The 18343-nt window shown below is 42.3% G+C and overlaps 1 protein-coding gene across 1 annotated transcript in view; it reads right to left on the bottom strand.

Moving 5' to 3' along the window:
- STK39 (serine/threonine kinase 39) overlaps nt 1-18343 on the bottom strand; it is a 316768-nt gene that overhangs the window by 237358 nt on the left and 61067 nt on the right. Inside the window, exon 3 of the mRNA XM_007452630.1 lies at nt 12962-13074. Within this exon, the coding sequence (XP_007452692.1) occupies nt 12962-13074 (113 nt within the window). The remainder of the gene's footprint in view (nt 1-12961; nt 13075-18343) is intronic.

Here is an 18343-nt window from a genome sequence, read left to right on the forward strand (position 1 = left end):
AGAGAGAGAGAGAGAGAAGGAGAGAGGGAGAGAGAAGCTCTTTTAATTAACCCATGGAGAAACTGTTTTAGATAGCCTATGGATGTAACTTATCAAATTCTATTCCTTCAAATTTCAGGGCCTTAGAGGTACCAGCTGGATATTTAAAAGTCCTGAGGATTAAAAAAAAAACAGAAGAGACACAGATACTGCCACTACTAATATACCCCTACGAGCAGTGTAAGGGCAGATCAAAGAAGAGGTGGGTCCTGAGAAGAGAGGTGGGACTTGCATCAGTCTGACCACTCATAATCTCACTGCCCTCTTCACCGCTTGGCCAGGGGTCCATATCCCCCACTCCTACACCACCTATTCTACTATACAGCCTTTCCATGCAGTAGAGCCTCTAATGTGTAAAGACACGATGAAACTTGCCTTAGGGGAAAACACTGGTCACTCTGCCTTGGGATATGACCTGTGCTACCACTGAACCCCCATATTAAGTAATATTTCCACAAACGGGATAGAAATACACTTTTAAAAAGGAAGAAATAGGTGTTATACTGGCCTATCCAACCCTTAAATTAATTTATATATAAACATTTTGCTTAGTTGCCTTTTACAGAGATACAAAATTTTTATAGTTTCCCCTTGAACAACGTAGGGGACGCCGACCCTTCGTTCATCAAAAATCCTCCCTAGGTATCCAAGGTTTCATTCCTCCGTGTCCTCGGATTCAACCAACCATAGTCATGTAGTACTACAGTATTCACTATTGAAGAAAACAAGTATAAGGGGACCTCCACAGTTCAAACCAGCATTGTTCAGGGTCAACTGTATTTATAATTTTGCTATGGTCTGCATGTTTGTGTCCCTACAAAATTCCTAAGCTGATGGTATTAGGAAGTGGGGCCTTTGGGAGGTGATTAGGTCACAGGATGGAGCCTTCATAAATGAGATTAGTGCCCTTATAAAAGAGACCTCAGAGAGCCAGCTCACCCCTTCCACCACATGAGGAAGCAGAGAGAAGTCTGCAGCCTGGAAGAGGACCCCCACCCAGCCAGGCTGGCACCCTGACCTCAGACTTCCAGACTCCAGAACTGTGAGAAATAAGTTTTTTTGTTTATAAGCCACCTGGTCTATGGTATTTTGTTCTAGCAGCACAGACACGCCAAGACAATTTTTTTTTTTTCCTCCCCCGTACGCGGGCCCCTCACCGCTGCGGCCTCTCCCGTTGCGGAGCACAGGCTCCGGACGTGCAGGCCCCGTGGCCATGGCCCATGGGCCCAGCCGCTCCACGGCACATGGGATCCTCCCGGACCCGGGCATGAACCCGCGTCCCCTGCATCAGCAGGCGGACTCTCAACCACTGCGCCACCAGGGAAGCCCCCTATATATTTTTTATAACTTGGAAAATATAATTATTACTTGAATCAAATATTCCTTCTACAGAACTACTCTCCCCATCTTCTTTCAACAGTGATGATGGTTGCTGTATGAATCCTTTCTTGGTAATAGCCTATCAACTAAATTATCCAGGCTTTTCCCAGTGCCTTAACTTTACCCACATGGGGAGGCAAAGCCATTTACCCGCAAACATACTCATCCCTTCCATCCCTAAAAGTAACCAAAGTATTACCCAAAGACGAATAAATCGATGAAAAAAGAATCCTTTTTATCCAATTCTTCCTACAGAATAACTGGGTTCCAACACTCTATTCCCTCAATTAGGACACGATCTACGGAAGATGTGTGACTTAGAGCAGCGCTTCTCAAACCTGAATGTGCACACAGATCACCTGTGGACCTTGTGAAAATGCATACTCTGATCTAGTAGGTCTGGGGTGGGGCCTGAGATTCTGCATTTCTAAGAGGCTTCTAACTGACGCTGATGCTTCAGGTCCAGAAACCAGACTTTGAGTGACGAAGTGGCAGAAGGCAGGCAGACAGGCCCTCGGGTGGAGGGGATGTGAAAGGAAGGAGCACAAACGACTGGCTGCAACCCAGGCCCCGGGGTTGGAAGGGTAGGAGAACAGCCCCGGTGGCGAGGCCTAGCTGAGTGAGACCTCGTGAAAGGGGTAGGAGGCAAAGCTGGAAATGTGGGAGATCGTGGGATTAAAGTGGTTTGAATTTCACAACTAAGGGAAAGGGTAAAAAATTCAAAGCGAGAGAAAAACATGAGGTCAAAGTTGGAAGAACTCACAGAACTCTGAAACCCAGGCAACACATTTGCCAAAACTATAGTCAAGGAATGTAACACAGTGGCTCCCTTGGAAGTCTAGTGAAATCTGACTCAGACATGTCATCAAGTGCCAAACCAAGCCACAGCACGGTATTTAAGCTTCCCAGTGGCTTGAAGAGCTGGATCTGCTCTTGCAGCTTCACCTGAAACGCAGTACAAGTGAAATTTCACAAGAGTGGGAAAACCGACCTAAAATGGGGCAGCGAGTAAAAACCCTTTCCACCTGCTAACACCAAAGTGGCAGCCACAGCAGCATCTCTGCTGGGAGCGATGTGGGCCGAAGGCAGATCAAAGAGGGACACCCACACACTGCTGCTGGCCCAGCCCAGATGAATTTGCCGAAACAGGACATGACACATCCCTCTTATACGGGACAAACTAGGTTTGGCTGCACAAAAAAAAACATAAAGCGTCCCACCCTGAAAATGTGATGAGCTGGGAGGAGAAAAACTACCCCCCAAAATCCCCAAAACTGGGAAGTTTTTTTGTTTTGTTTTGTTTTGTTTTGCGGTATGCAGGCCTCTCACCGCCGCAGCCCCTCCCGTCGCGGAGCACAGGCTCCGGACACGCAGGCCCAGCAGCCATGGCCCACAGGCCCAGCCGCTCCGAGGCATGTGGGATCTTCCCGGACCAGGGCACGAACCCGTGTCCCCTGCATCGGCAGGCGGACTCCCAACCACTGCGCCACCAGGGAAGCCCGGAAAGTTTTAAATTTAAAAAAAAAAAAAAACTGTGTTTAAACATTTATGAGCAATTTTCTAATATTGCTATATGGCCTTTGTCTAACCATCCCCCCCAAGATTTTTTTCTCCTATTACTATTACTGAGAATAAGCAGGAACCATGATTAACAGGGATGTGAGCCAGCAGGAGCCACTTCGGAAGGGCTGCACTCTAAGACACAGCTGGCTTGGAAGCTTGGCTTTGCCACTGACCACAGCTTGATTACCTGCGCAGGTCATCCAGCATCTTTGAGCCTCAGAATCCTTTTCTGTAATACAAGCTTAATAATGCCATCTACACAGGACTGTTGTGAAATAAGCAAAATGAGATCTATACAACTCCCTACAGAAGGCCTAGCACATGACAGGAAGGTTGAAAGTCATTCCCTCGATGTCTCAGTTCCTTCTTTGTGTGTGAGCATGCCCATGCTGATCACTAATCCCATGTGTCCCACGTTCCCGACTGAAGTCTCAGAGGCACAGAGACAGCCCTTAGTGGCAGCCCTCACCCTTCCCCACAGAAACGTACATAACGAGCATGCTCTGTGCCCTGCTGGCTCAAGGAGTGTCCTGTAACACGTGTCCAGGTCATCGGGCCATGAGTTTTTCGCTTCATCCCTAACTCTACCACGTCCTCAACTGTGTTTTCCCTTAGTATCTCATCCTGTGTTTAATTTATACCACCTGATCATACTTCATGTATCCTAGTATGCTGCCTCAAACGTTTCTGAAATTAAGAAGTCTAAACAGATACTTATGTTTTGCTTTCAGAACAAAGAGAAACAAAAAAGCTTGGAGACATAAGAATTAGGAAAAAGTTAAAAAGTCTAGTTTCTGTTGTCCTGAAGATGATGCGATTCACAAACTGCTAAAAGGAAAGAGATTTAAATGGATCCTGAGTTCAAAATATTAAACTATACTTAACCAAGTTAGCATATTTTAATACCTTAGCTAAATCTTAAATAAATTCTTCTTTATCTGATGTTGGTGGCAAAATATCCTACTCAGCCTTGGTTGAGAAGTCACACCCACCCAGGTTCCTACATCATGTGCAGTTAAATCTGAGGAGGTGCTACTTCTAACTTTATTCTAAAGTACTTGTTCTCAACCTTGGCTGCACAGTGGAATCGCCTCGGGAGCTTTAAAAAATACCAACGCCTGGATCTCAGCCCCAGAGACACTGATGTAAAATTGGTTTACGACACAGCCTGGGAATGAAATTTTTCAAAAGCTCCCAGGTGATTCTACTGTGTAGCGAAGGCTGTGAAGCGCTGCTTTCCAGCTAAGCACTGAGATGCATTAATTCTTTCAATGAAATGCTGAGAGAAACGTCTACCTCCCAAGCACATTTCCACACTGTAACTTAATCTAAAAAGGAAAAATAAATATATGACCCACAAATACTATCAAATAAAACATATAGTTCCAAATGCAAGAGATAACCAAATACATCTTTAAAATGTATGCAACACCCTCCAAGCATCTAAAGAATTCCTTAAATGATATGAGGGTAACCGCGTTAACTGAAAACACTTTTCAGAAAGTCGTCGAAAGGCTTGCACTTCCATAACATCCGCATCATTATGAAGGGTAACCTCATCAGTATTCATAAGTAATCCAATACTGTAAGTAGCTGAATTTTTTTTTTAAGAAAAAGAAAAAAAAAACCCCATAAACTTCAATGATTTCAAATGTCAGCCAAGAATTGGAAGGAAAAGATGACAAAGCTCTCCTAAGAGCACTATATTTTTTGGACTGTCATTTTCAATCATGAAAAATGTCATTGTGAGGTTTTTTTAATTACAAAAAATTAAATGCCACATATGCAGCAAACTCCTGCCTCTTTTAAAGTAAGAGTACCAACAGGAAAAAACCTACTCAAGGAAGAGTTAAGTCAAATATTCTGACCTGTACTATTTATGAGTAAATCAACCAATGTCCCTCACCAGTTAGTTTTATAATTATTTTCATATGATTTGGTATCTGTCTACCCAAGTACAGTCCAGTTGAAGACAGGATTAGACATGGGGAAAGTCTAGGTGTTGTGAAGACAGGGAAACACTTGTAAGATATTAGCAAAAGGGAAACAAATTTTGTGATAGCCTTAATCAGTGTTTGTGGAGAAGTATTTAAAACTAGAGAGAGCAGTTGTAAAAGGTAAAGTATCAGGAGAGTTGGAGGTAGGTCTGGAAAATCCCTGGAAATCAGCAGAGAAATCACAGTGGGTAAACATCTACTTCCGACAGAACAGAATGCCCATCCCAGGGCCTATCTGCTTGGTTATGAATGATGGTCATTCTGCAAAAACTGTTCCCCAAAAAACTAAAGAATTTTGCTTGGAAATGAAAAAGTCGCCGCAATAGTTATTTTTCACCAAGAGAAAATAACTCTTTCCAAGGAGAGGAAAGAAAGCAAAGGGTAAAGGAGTGATGTGGAAAGTTCAATGGGGAAGAACCATTTTCTTTCACAGTTGGCTGAAAAAGTTCCTCAGCAAACAGGAACAAGGATGCCTTATGGGTTCTGAAAGCTCTTAAGCTGGCCATCAGGAATCTGAATCAGACTCAGCTATCAACAACTGCTATTTGATCATTTAACGGTCCATGATTGGGTATACTGGGAAAAATAAAGTCGACGACTTCGTTTAAAACAGAAACACGAGAATCTTTTCTTGTCAGCCAATTTATGCTGCTGGAAACCTCCAGGTCAGTTTTCAGCACTGCTGCTATGTTTGGCTTCATCGCCAAAGGATGAGAATACGAGGTGCAACGTCTCTTTCTTTTTTGCGGCCTCCCGTGTCCCATGCCTGGGCATGATCTGCAGTCTGGGGTTCTGCCAGGGAGCAGAGGCAGAAACCCCGCTGAACACTCTCCAGCCTTCTCCCTGTTTCCGAGTCCTTCTTTTCCAGAGTCAACTTAATTAATTGTGGAAATATAATCAAAGCAAAATAAGAAAGGCAATAACATAGGAAAGAACAGAACCATCTGTCTCAACCCAAGTAATAACATTTTCCAGAAGTTTATCAGGATGGCAAAAGTGAAGTATAAGAAAAAAAAAAAGATGTAACTGAAGTTGTATTCAATCTGGGAATGTTTTCCCCATTTTCTCCTACTCTGAAAATGAGTATGTACTGGGTCTCTCTGTTACCAAGCACATATAAATCCAGAAACCTGAGTGGCCTTGAAATGTTAATTTCTGCTTACATTTTGAAAAAAAAAAAAAAAGAGAGAGATGTTAAACATTTTAGCAAGCCATTTCTAACAAATGTATAAGAATACTTAAAAGTAAATTCAATTAGGATATTTAATTATTATCTGGATCTGCTATAACTTTTAAATTTAACGTTCCAAAAAGAAAATTATTTTTCTCCAGCCAAATTATACATATTCCTAAGCTAATGTAACTTTAGAGCTGTAAAAATAAGTTACTTTTGCATATGTGATATTCTCTAATTTCTTAAAAATGGTACGTCCTGGGCTTCCCTGGTGGCGCAGTGGTTGAGAGTCCGCCTGCCAATGCAGGGGATGCGGGTTCATGCCCCGGTCCGGGTAGATCCCACATGCCGCGGAGCAGGTGGGCCCGTGAGCCATGGTCGCTGAGCCTGCGCGTCCGGAGCCTGTGCTCCGCAACAGGAGAGGCCACAGCAGTGAGAGGCTCGTGTACCGCAAAAACAAAACAAAACAAAATGGTACATCCTCAAATTATCCAAAAGTTTCTCATTTCTAATTCTGCCCTCAATTGGACTACACTTGGGTAAGCACAAACATCAAATCATATGAAAATAATTACAAAGCCAAGTGGCAAGGGACAAATGACAGTATAAAATGTAATATTTGAGACTGAAATGCTGAAAATAGCACTACCCTCAGTGAAGTAGGCTTATATTTTAATGCTATACCCTTGGTACAAAAGATTCTACAAGAAATAGCCAAATGCAATTTGTTACCACATATGACAAGGGATATGCTGGGATATGAATAATTAATTTACTAATTAGAAAGTTCTTTAGTTCAAAAAGAATGGAAAGTACTTCACTGACACAACAGAGAAAACACATACATTATAGCTTCCAGCTTTTTAAGCTGATGTCCTCAAACTGGTATAAATTTTTTTCTATAATAAACAAGATTTGCAAAAGTATTAACACAATTACAGAGGTTAGGTTAAAATGCACCAGAAGAAATTTTCTTCTTCATTTTTTTAAAATCTCAATTAAAAGGGAAAAAAACACCTTCTGACTAGAGGAACTGCTTAGAGGTCCCCAAATACTATAATTTAATTTTAAAAGGAAGAGAGAAGCCTGTGTCAGATAATAGGAGATAACTATTCTCTCAAATGACCATTAGGCAAAGTCAATATCTAGAGCTTTATTCTCCAAAATAACCTACAAATCATAGCTAATTCATTCCTCTAAAGAAATGGAAGGAAAGTATGGAAGGAGTGAGGGGGAAAAGGTAAAGGGTCAGTGGTAGAGAAACAGGAGTACAGAGGGAACTGCAGATCAAGAGAAAAGCAAAATAATTAATAAAATAGGGACTTCCCTAGGGGCGCAGTGGTTAAGAATCCACCTGCCAATGCAGGTGACATAGGTTCGGGCCCTGGGCTGGGAAGATCCCACATGTCACGGAGCAACTAAGCCCATGTGCCACAACTACTGACCTGCACTCTAGAGCCTGTGAGCTACAACTACTGAGCCCACGTGCCACAACCACTGAAGCCCACGCGCCTAGAGCCTGTGCTCCACAACAAGAAAAGCTACTGCAATCAGAAGCCCGCGCCGGGCGGCGGGAGGAGAAAGAAAGAAATTTATTAAAAAATAAATATATAAATAAAATAGCACTATAGCAGAAAGCAAAATGAGAGCAGGGCTTCATTCTGAGCAATCTAAGCACGATTTACTTACAAATACTGTCAGTGAGAGCAAAATATCTTTATAAGATGATACAGGAAGAGAAGGGCAAATGCTAGAGTTTTTCTATTTCAAAACTGAGAAATTTTTTCATTATGTACATAGGAGAAACAGATGGCCCTCTGTGTACCCAAATCTACGAATTTATGGTGAATTTTTATCGTTACACCACAATACTGGAGTGACTTGACACTATCCTGAATTATAAAGCATAATTTGCTAGTAATTAGTGTTTCTATTTAAATGATTTTAAAAGGGGATTTCATTAAAAGAATTAATTTTTAAATACACAGAATCATAGAACTTTTGGTGGTGAAAATAAATTTTTGCCTTCGAGTATACTTCCTTATTGAACAAATGAGGAGACTGTGGACCAGAAGTGAAAGTGATTCATCCCAAGTCCAGGACCCAAGTGGAGAATGCAGGCCCTCTGACCCAGGAAGCAATCTCCCCTCTACTACAAATTTCAGCATTCATCACTGGTGCATAGGTGTTTTTTGAAACGGTTTTGCTCACATTTGTCACTCATCACAAACTAAAATATTTTAATGATCATTACATATTATTGCATAATATAATCACTTAACTAGACATGTAACCGCGCCCCCCCCCCTTTTCTTTAAGAAATAAGCACTTTGTCCAACCCCAGGGCCATGATTTTTCCTACACCTAAAGCACTCCTACCCCTAAGAATTAAACTGTAAGATTTGATGGCACTAATGTATATTAAAGAATGAGAAAATGGTACTGAGTTTTCTGTGACTCAGTACCAAGGGCAGACTAAAAATATGAGAATTCTAGTCTAGAAGAAAAAAATTGAGAAGGATATGATTAAAATCTAAAAATCATAAAGTCAAGTAAGATGATGACCCAAAATGTTCAACAATCTCTGGGTAGAACTAAAGGAGAGTGTGCCCTGAAGGCTGAAAAAAGTGGGATTTAGGATAAATAAAAGGAAGGACTGTGTCACATTTACGGAATTCACTGTCACCTGGTTTAATAGAGACTGAAAAAGATAGATGACTTCAGAAAAGTCATCTATCCATGGAATAAATTCTCCACCCACGTAATAAATTTTAACAGAAGCCAAGTGAGCCCTCAAGTAGCATCCCTAACCTTTGAGGTTGACCACAAACCAGAGACCCAAGGCCTTTCAAGAAACCTCAAGGCCATCTTCAACAAGAATATACTAGTCTGCATGACGGCGGGTCAGACCCACTTAGCAAGCCTTAAATTCCTACTGGAAAGCAAGAACTTCCTCAATGGAGTACACATTAGAGAATCTATCAATCTGCTAACCCATTTCTAGACAAATAAAGAGGAAATCTGCAGAAAGATATTCCTAGCTCAAACATCTCACCAACCCAATACCAAAATGAAGAGACTCACTGGCCAGTCCCTGGGCTCCACAACAAAAAAGACCCCTCTTTGTTTTCCCACCATCTAGCTCAGTGCCTACCATCTAGGAGGGTTTTAATAACTATGGAGTGAATAAATTCTGCTCTAAAACTATATCTCCCAGAGGGTGTTAAGCTAATTATAATTAGTCATTTTTAACACTGTGGGATTAACAAAATATGGGGTTAACAACAAACATGGGATTAACAACTCTCAGAAATTATCCAAGTATCTAGGTTGGGATGGTTAAGAATATAGAACAGACCAGTAAAACTCCTTGGCTCCTGGAAAACTAACCACCAAGATCATCAAACCTAGCGAGATTAGGATGTATAGGCCAAAGTCAAAAACACATAAGAAAATTCAAAAGAATGCATAGAAAAATAATTAGTTTAGATTGAGTAGGTTAAATGCTACTCATGTGATGCCAAAGAAAACATTTACTCTAGGGTGTTCTAATCTAATTGTTAAAATGAAATGAATTTTTAGTGAGCATATACCTTTGTCCTCTCATGTATATACCCCAAACTCATCCTTTTTACGGGCCTAAGCACAATGGAGAAACTCAAGTATTTACCAAATAAATTAGTATCTCTGAGGACATTACAGTACCTATTTCAACAGCATAAATTTTATTTAAATTACCAATTGTTTAGCACCAGCGAGCTCACTGAACATTTCTTTTCCTCCCTTCATTCTCAGAGAAGATGACACCGTGATTATTACTTTGCTTCAGAAATCATGATACTTCAATTAAAAAATAAATTTAAAAAAAGGAAAAGAAATCATGACCACTCGAATCTTCTTCAGTCAAACCTCGAACAAACTCTATGACCATGGAAAAATCGGACAGCCTCCATCACACAGAGAAGCAGACTCCAGGGCCAGTTTTCCAAAACTGTTCTCTGCCATCATACCCAACCTCCATGGGTAAATCCCACCCGACTATGGGAGTCAGGGCAGGGGGGTAGGGACAGGGCAGACAGTAGGGGTGGGAGGTGAGAGTTTCAACAGGGGAGGCAGCTGTTCCTGTAGCCAGCAAACAGTTGATAACTGTGACTTCTATAACATAACACTCCCACAAGATAAGGATTCCAGTGGCCATTGTTTCTTATAAGGACAATGGTTTCCAGTCAAAACAGGGCACAGTTTGTGAAATGACGCAAGGCACTGACCTGTATATAATACACACACACACAGAATTAAAGGATTATTAGGATACCGGATGTCCAAACACTGCCAAAATGTGAACCCACAGAGATAATAAAAGCGCGAGCAGCAGCAGGATTAGAAATCGAAAAGGATTATGGCAACTTTGTGCCACACAATCATGTGCCAATAGCTGGGCTACAAAAGCCAGACAACTTTAGGCAGCCTATACTGTAAATTCCATTTCTTTTTGTTTGCAAAGGACCTGGGAGTTTTGTGTTCTAAAGAACCAGAGCCATTCTCCCCATCCCTAGAAATAGCAAGACATCGAAAGGTCAAAGGTTCAAAATTAAGGAAAGATCAGAGCAACAAATCAATACATCTTTTAAAATGAAAAACAGATAATTATGCACATATACTATACTCCATTAACACAACATGGACATTGCTGGGACGGGGGTGCGGGGGGGGGGGGGAATGAAAGAAATAAATTAACTGCTAATAAGCAAACTTGTAAATCTTAAGACCTCAGATTAATGGAGCCCAGCACAAAGCCATAAAAGCATCAGTCCTCACACTGACAGCTCTGGCTAAATTACGAGTAACTCCAAATGACACAGCTATGGCTCCTGGTGCCGGGGTAATAGAGAAAATGGCCCGGAATGACAGTCTCTCCCTCATGCCTCCACTAGGACCCTTACACAGCTATCATCACTGGCAGCCGACTGCTGCTAAGAAGTCAGCAAGGGGAAAACACGGAAGCTTTGGGCAACTGACGGCTTCGTAGGAAACAAGAGACCAAAGCATCAGCCCAGCAGGCTGCTTTTCAGAGCTGTCAGATACAAGTACACACAAGCCTTACACATATTCTGTATAAATATTCTGCTGGTGGTAGAAAGATGGCTGTGAGACCTCCAACAGAACAGCACAATCAAATACAGCTGTCATGGGCAAAGTTGTCATGGCCAAAAGTGCTATTTCCAACTAGGGCGTAAGTATAAATGTATACTCCAAGGTTTTTTAAAAATTAATGTGTATTTTGTATAGCCACAGAACTTGAGGACTCCTAATGGGATCTTAGAGATCTTGGGATTCAGCTCTTTTTAAAGCGTGCAGAACTGTTAGGTAACTTGACTAAAATTGAAAAACAAGTTAGTGGCGAAAGCAGGACACAGCTCTCTCCACAGTTTGTTTAAAGCTTTTTCCACTCCGGAAAGTGATCTTGAAAACTGGTCCGATGACAAAGGCACAATTTTATTGGTCACCGTGATAACAAGCAACAGAAGTATGCAGTAATAATTTCAGTAAGAGCAAAGCACAGCTGAAATTTCAAAGAGAGTAAAAGCCTTAAATGTATGCAAAAAAAAAGAAAAAAGTTTTTTTTTTTTTTTTTGGGAAATTATCATTAAGTTGTGGAAGCCCTTCCTTTAATCTGAGTTTTAGCCGGCAATCTGTTGCTTCGATCCCAGTGAAAACTATGCCTTGTGTAGTCTAATTTGAAATGTAAGACCGAATAGATCTGGAAAAGTACAGCTTTATCCTGGTACTTAATTTATACTATAATGTGTACTGTAATTATGCCTGAAGTAAAAGCTATATTCTGAGTAAAGACAAAAAAGCTCTTGTTAATGACATTCCATTCCCCCAATGTAGGCTTTAACAAAAGGCTTCTTCATTTGGAGCCAACTGTCATTACACTTTGTAGCGTGTATGGAGCTATTGGACTAATATTTGTCCTGGGATTAGTGTTGGGATAACCAATCAGTTAACTCCTCCACTGCAGTATTCTATTATCCTCAAATAAATGACCAAAAGGAAAAAAAGAAAACTGGCAGGTGGATCGACAACTATATTTATGAGATTAAACTCTCAAACCCTTCACAGTTTGCTGGGCAACTAATAACCATTTGCCAAGCTCTTCATTTAATAATGAGTCAGCTAAGCCAAAAGAAAATGTTCCTTCAACCAACCAATGGTACTACAGTCATATCCACACCGACAAGCTCCAGTTATTTATGTAATGTACTTTATTTAGAAAAAGTACAAGTTGCCCTGTACAAAAAATAAACTCCTGTCATTAGCCAATAAGAATGCAAGCTACCCTGCAGTATTTTGAATAACTGAAATTTATAGGAGATTTTATAATTTATGAAAGCCAAAATGACCAGCAAATTGTTTAGGGAGTAAGTCCTATTTGCATCAGGATTCAAGACTGAGGACCAGAAGCTCACCATCTAACTCTGCACTCAGTATCACATGACCTTAGGTCATCTGAGTCTGTTCCCTCATTTCATAAAAAAGAGTGTTAACACTGAGGCCCTCCCCACCTGGGGATTATGAGGACTGAGCAAAATTCTGTTTGTCAAAGCAAAGTAAGCTGTATATTACACAACACAATCATAAGGAGAAAAAAGCCATGTGGGCTGCTTTCCAAGAAATAAGTGTGTCCGAACAGGAGAAAACACCAAGTTGCCTCTGCTCTCTGCTCTCCTGCTTCTCCGGCCCATCTCTATGTATCCATGAGTTAAGAAAAGCAACGAGCAGTATCCCCTTCACTTTTACTTACTAATAGTTCATCCATGCTGGTCTGGCATTTTTCCAAGTTGATCCGCTTTATTGCTACACGTTCTTGCCTGGGTTTACATAGAGCAGCCTGCACCACAGCTGTAGCGCCACTGCCTGAAACGAAATAAAAACAACATCACCTATCAAGTGGCACACTGTCTGGTTACTATTTGTGACCCCCTTCACAAATTAATATCTATTTTTTTTAAGTTTCTACTCAAAGTATCCAAAACATTATCATTTGACATCTTTTTAAAGAGTTTCTTAAGTCCGAAAATAATTCTATGAAGGAGAAAAAGGAAAAACTGCACGTTTCTAGAGAATACAAAGACAGTATCTGCACTTCAGAGGCTTAACAATCCAGGAAGGTGACCCACATCAAAAGAGCCCATTGCAATACAGGGTGTTCACTGCTGCCCAGAACAAAGGCTGAGAAAGTGATGGGTCTCAAGTCACAAGAATAAGAGAGGGCTTCCCTGGTGGAGCAGTGGTTAAGAATCCGCCTGCCAATGCAGGGGACACAGGTTCGAGCCCTGGTCCGGGAAGATCCCACATGCCACGGAGCAACTAAGCCCGTGCGCCACAACCACTGAGCCTGTGCTCCGGAACCCTCAAGCCACAACTACTGAAGCCCGCGCACCTAGAGCCCGTGCTCCGCAACAGAAGCCACTGCAATGAGAAGCCCGCTCACCGCAACTAGAGCAAGCCCGAGCACAGCAACGAAGACCCAATGCTGCCAAACATAATTAATTAATTAATTGTTTTTTTAAAAAAAAAGAATATGAGACATAAGCATCTAAGCACACCCCTGTGTGGATGCCATCACCATCGTCAGATCGTCAGATCGTCAGATGCTGATCCCTTCCCATTTCAGTGCCTTTACAGTATCTCAAGCTCTTCTCCCCCTTCAGCCCAAACCAAACCACTCCAGCCTGAGCTATTTCAGGGCTTCCATGAGATGCTGTGACAACTTATCTACCCTGAGCACTCTGTGAGCTTATTTCTTCCAATTCTGCTCTACAATTAGAAGAACAGGAATCAACCTGAGTATTCTCAATGCTGAAAGCAGGACTTTTCAAGGATACCAAGCAAAATGATGCAAATGTGTAATTACAAAAGCTCTCAGCATTCATATGCATTTCCCATTTCTAAGGTTTCATGATCATTAGCTAATGCACTCAAATTCCTAAGAGACAGAGTCATGTCATCATCCATTTTTTATAAGAGCAAACTGTAGACGTGTAATGATTTGTGGCAGAGAACAAAGAGCTCCTGATCGGATTTGTTTTCCGTAGGGGCAAAAAGACCTCCAGGTTAAGGCATCTCAATTCTGCAAAGAATACCAAAAATCTCATTCTCATCACATAAATCCTTTCCCTGCAAGACTGCCAAGGAGAGAAACAGCCTGTACTCGGGACTGTGCAAAAGGGGGCAGATGTGACCGTCCACTTTTCTCCTTCAAGTTTTTCTTTGGGTACTATTTCCCAAATGAGTCACCGAATCTCATCCAAAAGGCAGGAGGGAGGATCTTTTGTCAATAAGGAGGGGAGACCAGTTTTAGATTTCCTGACACATGTGAGAGAAAGGCACGACACTTCTTGTGCAAATCAAGGCTTTCCCACCCCAAAGAAGGGCCCACATGGGTGTGTGTAGCACTGAAGTTCTGCCCTGTGGTCTCATCATCAGCTCTGGCCCCCTGATCTATGACCTGAGCTGGTCACCCTAATGCTCCAAAGACAGGTCTCCAAGTTCACGGCTTCTGTTCCAGGAAGTCCCACCTGTGTTCACTGGGGAAGAAACTCTACAGATACTGACCACCCACTATATAGTCGGCATTTTCCTCGCATAATTCTTGTTACAAGCCTGTGCAGTTTTTGTTATTAGCCTCATTTTATATGTGAGAACACTGGGACTCGGAAAACTTGCCCACACAGCTAACAAGTACCTGAGCCGGGATCTGAGTCAGGTCTGCAGGACTCTAACGTCCATGCTTTTTTCCTACCTCCCACCAGTCAGAAGCGCACCTCTCTCTTTCCTTCCTTCTTTTGCCCTTCCTAGGAAAACATTTTCTGCCCTATATGACTGAAGAAAAGAGAAACAACCTAGAGAACCTCACTCTCTCTAGAGCTCAGTGCAAGGAGCAAACGCCACTGTCAGAGGTTGTTTTAAAGGGGCTGCCTGTCCCTAACCTCACATCTTCTCCATCAGCTGTTACTCCAAGTGCCACTGGATCAACCTCACGGGCCCTGCAGATCGCAGCAGGTTGGGCTCAATCCAGAATGCTCCAGATACCAGGGCCAAACACTACAAAGAGCCCTGCTGATAGCAGAGTGTATTTTCCAGTCAAGGTCTCCAGAACAAGAGACCATCACTGAAGGGAGCCACAGAGAAAGTGATAAGTAGCAAGTTAGTGCTGGGCCTGGTACCGAGCAGAGAAATCAACGAAAGTCTTTAACAAGCTGCTGATGGGAAGCTCAGCCCTACCTGTTGTAAATCGCCCCCCAATCCCACCCCTCCATCCTCCATCCATATCCCAGAACATTCTCACATTGGGAAAACTGCAAAACAGGAAAGAAGAAAACAAATTCCCAGAAACGGTAAAATAAGTGTACATAATATGGGACTACCACGCCCAGTCAGTTAAGCCCTTGACTACAGAAGCCTTCTGGCTTCCACAGACAAACGCAAGAATATGGACACAAAGAAGAATTCTAAAAAGGGGAAGGGATGTTGAGTTGGCTTTTGCACAGAAAAGGAAACCACTGACAAAATGAAAAGACAGGGACTTCCCTGGTGGCTCAGTGGTTAAGAATTCACCTCCCAATGCAGGGGACACAGCTTCGATCCCTAGTCAGAGAACTACATCGCACATGCATGCCACAACTAAGAGTTCACATGCTGCAACTAAGACTTGGCACAACCAAAAATCAATCAATCAATTAATTAAAAAATTAAAAATGGCAGAAGGGGAGAGACAGCGCGTGCAAAAGAGGGCCTCTGAGTGTGGAGCTCCAGAGTTTGGAGCCATATGGCTGACAGAGTCTTGGTGCTCCAGCCAGGTGTCAGGCCTGAGACTTTGAGGTAGGAGAGCTGAGTTCAGGACACTGATCCACCAGAGACCTCCCGGACCCACGTAACATCAAACAGCAAAAGCTCTCCCAGAGATCTCAATCTCAACGCTAAGACCCAACTCCACTCAACGGCCAGCAAGCTACACTGATAGACACCCTATGTCAGTCAAACAACTAGCAAGACAGGAATACAAACCCACCCATTAGCAGAGAGGCTGCCTAAAATCATAATAAGTTCACAGACACCCCAAAACACACCACCAGATGTGGTCCTGCCCACAGGAAAGACAAGATCTAGCCTCATCCACCAGAACACAGGCACCAGTCCCCTCCACCAGGAAGCCTACACAACCCACTGAACCAACCTTACCCACTTGGGGAAGACACCAAAAACAATGGGAACTATGAACCTGCAGCCTGCAACAAGGAGACCCCAAACACAGTAAGATAAGCAAAATGAGAAGACAGAAAAACACAGCAGATGAAGGAGCAAGGTAAAAACCCACCAGACCTAACAAATGAAGAGGAAATAGGCAGTCTACCTGAAAAAGAATTCAGAATAATGATAGTAAAGATGATCCAAAATCTTGGAAATAGGGCTTCCCTGGTGGTGCAGTGGTTGAGAGTTCACCTGCCGAGGCAGGGGACACGGGTTCGTGCCCCGGTCCGGGAAGATCCCACATGCCGTAGAGCGGCTGGGCCCGTGAGCCATGGCCACTGAGCCTGCTCGTCCGGAGCCTGTGCTCCGCAACTGGAGAGGCCACAACAGAAAATACAAGAAACGTTCAACAAGGACCTAGAAGAACTAAAGAGCAAACAAACAATGATGAGCAACACAATAAGTCAAATTAAAAATTCTCTAGAAGGAATCAATAGCAGAATAACTGAGGCAGAAGAACGGATAGCTGACCTGGAAGATAAAATAGTGGAAATAACTACTGCAGAACAGAATAAAGAAAAAGCAATGAAAAGAATGCAGGACAGTCTCAGAGACCTCTGGGACAACATTAAACCCACCAACATTCGAATTATAGGGGGGGGGTCCCAGAAGAAGAAGAGAGAAAGAAAGGGACTGAGAAAATATTTGAAGAGATTACAGTTGAAAACTTCCCTAATAAGGGAAAGGAAATAGTCAATCAAGTTCAGGAAGCACAGAGAGTCCCATACAGGATAAATCCAATGAAAAACATGCCAAACCACATATTAATCAAATTATCAAAAATTAAATACAAAGAAAAATATTAAAACCAGTAAGGAAAAAAACAACAAATAACATACAAGGGAATCCCCATGAGGTTAACAGCTGATCTTTCAGCAGACACTCTGCAAGCCAGAAGGGAGTGGCTGGATATATTTAAAGTGATGAAAGAGAAAAACCTACAACCAAGATTACTCCACCCATCAAGGATCTTATTCAGATTCAACGGAGACGTTAAAACCTTTACAGACAAGCAAAAGCTAAGAGAATTCAGCACCACCAAACCAGCTTTACAACAAACGCTAAAGGAACTTCTCTAAGCAGGAAACACAAGAGAAGCAAAAGACTTACAATAACAAACCCAAAACAATTAAGAAAATGGTAATAGGAACACACATATGGAAAACTACCTTAAATGAAAATGGACTAGATGCTCCAACCAAAAGACATAGATTGGCTGAATGCATACAAAAACAAGACCCATATATATGCTGCCTACAAGAGACCCACTTCAGACCTAGGGACACATAGAGACTGAAAGTGAGGGGATGGAAAAAGATATTCCATGCAAATGGAAATCAAAAGAAAGCTGGAGTAGCAATACTCATATCAGATAAAACAGACTTTAATATAAAGAATGTTACAAGAGACAAGGAAGGACACTACATAATGATCAAGGAATCAATGCAAGAAGAAGATATAACAATTGTAAATATTTCTGCACCCAACATAGGAGCACCTCAATATGCAAGGCAAATGCTAACAGCCACAAAAGGGGAAATCAACAGTAACACAACCATAGTAGGGGACTTGAACACCCCACTTTCACCAATGGACAGATCATCCAAAAGGAAAACAAATAAGGAAACACAAGCTTTAAATGATACATTAAACAAGATGGGGCTTCCCTGGTGGCACAGTGGTTGAGAGTCCACCTGCCGATGCAGGGGACATGGGTTCATGCCCCGGCCCAGGAAGATCCCGCGTGCTGTGGAGCGGCTGGGCCCGTGAGCCATGGCCGCTGAGCCTGCACGTCCGGAGCCAGTGCTCCACAATGGGAGAGGCCACAACAGTGAGAGGCCTGCGTACTGCAAAAAAAAAAAAAAAAAAAAAA

Source organism: Lipotes vexillifer, unplaced genomic scaffold (genome assembly GCF_000442215.2).
Source record: "Lipotes vexillifer unplaced genomic scaffold, Lipotes_vexillifer_v1.1 scaffold454, whole genome shotgun sequence".
Lineage (NCBI taxonomy): Eukaryota > Metazoa > Chordata > Mammalia > Artiodactyla > Lipotidae > Lipotes > Lipotes vexillifer.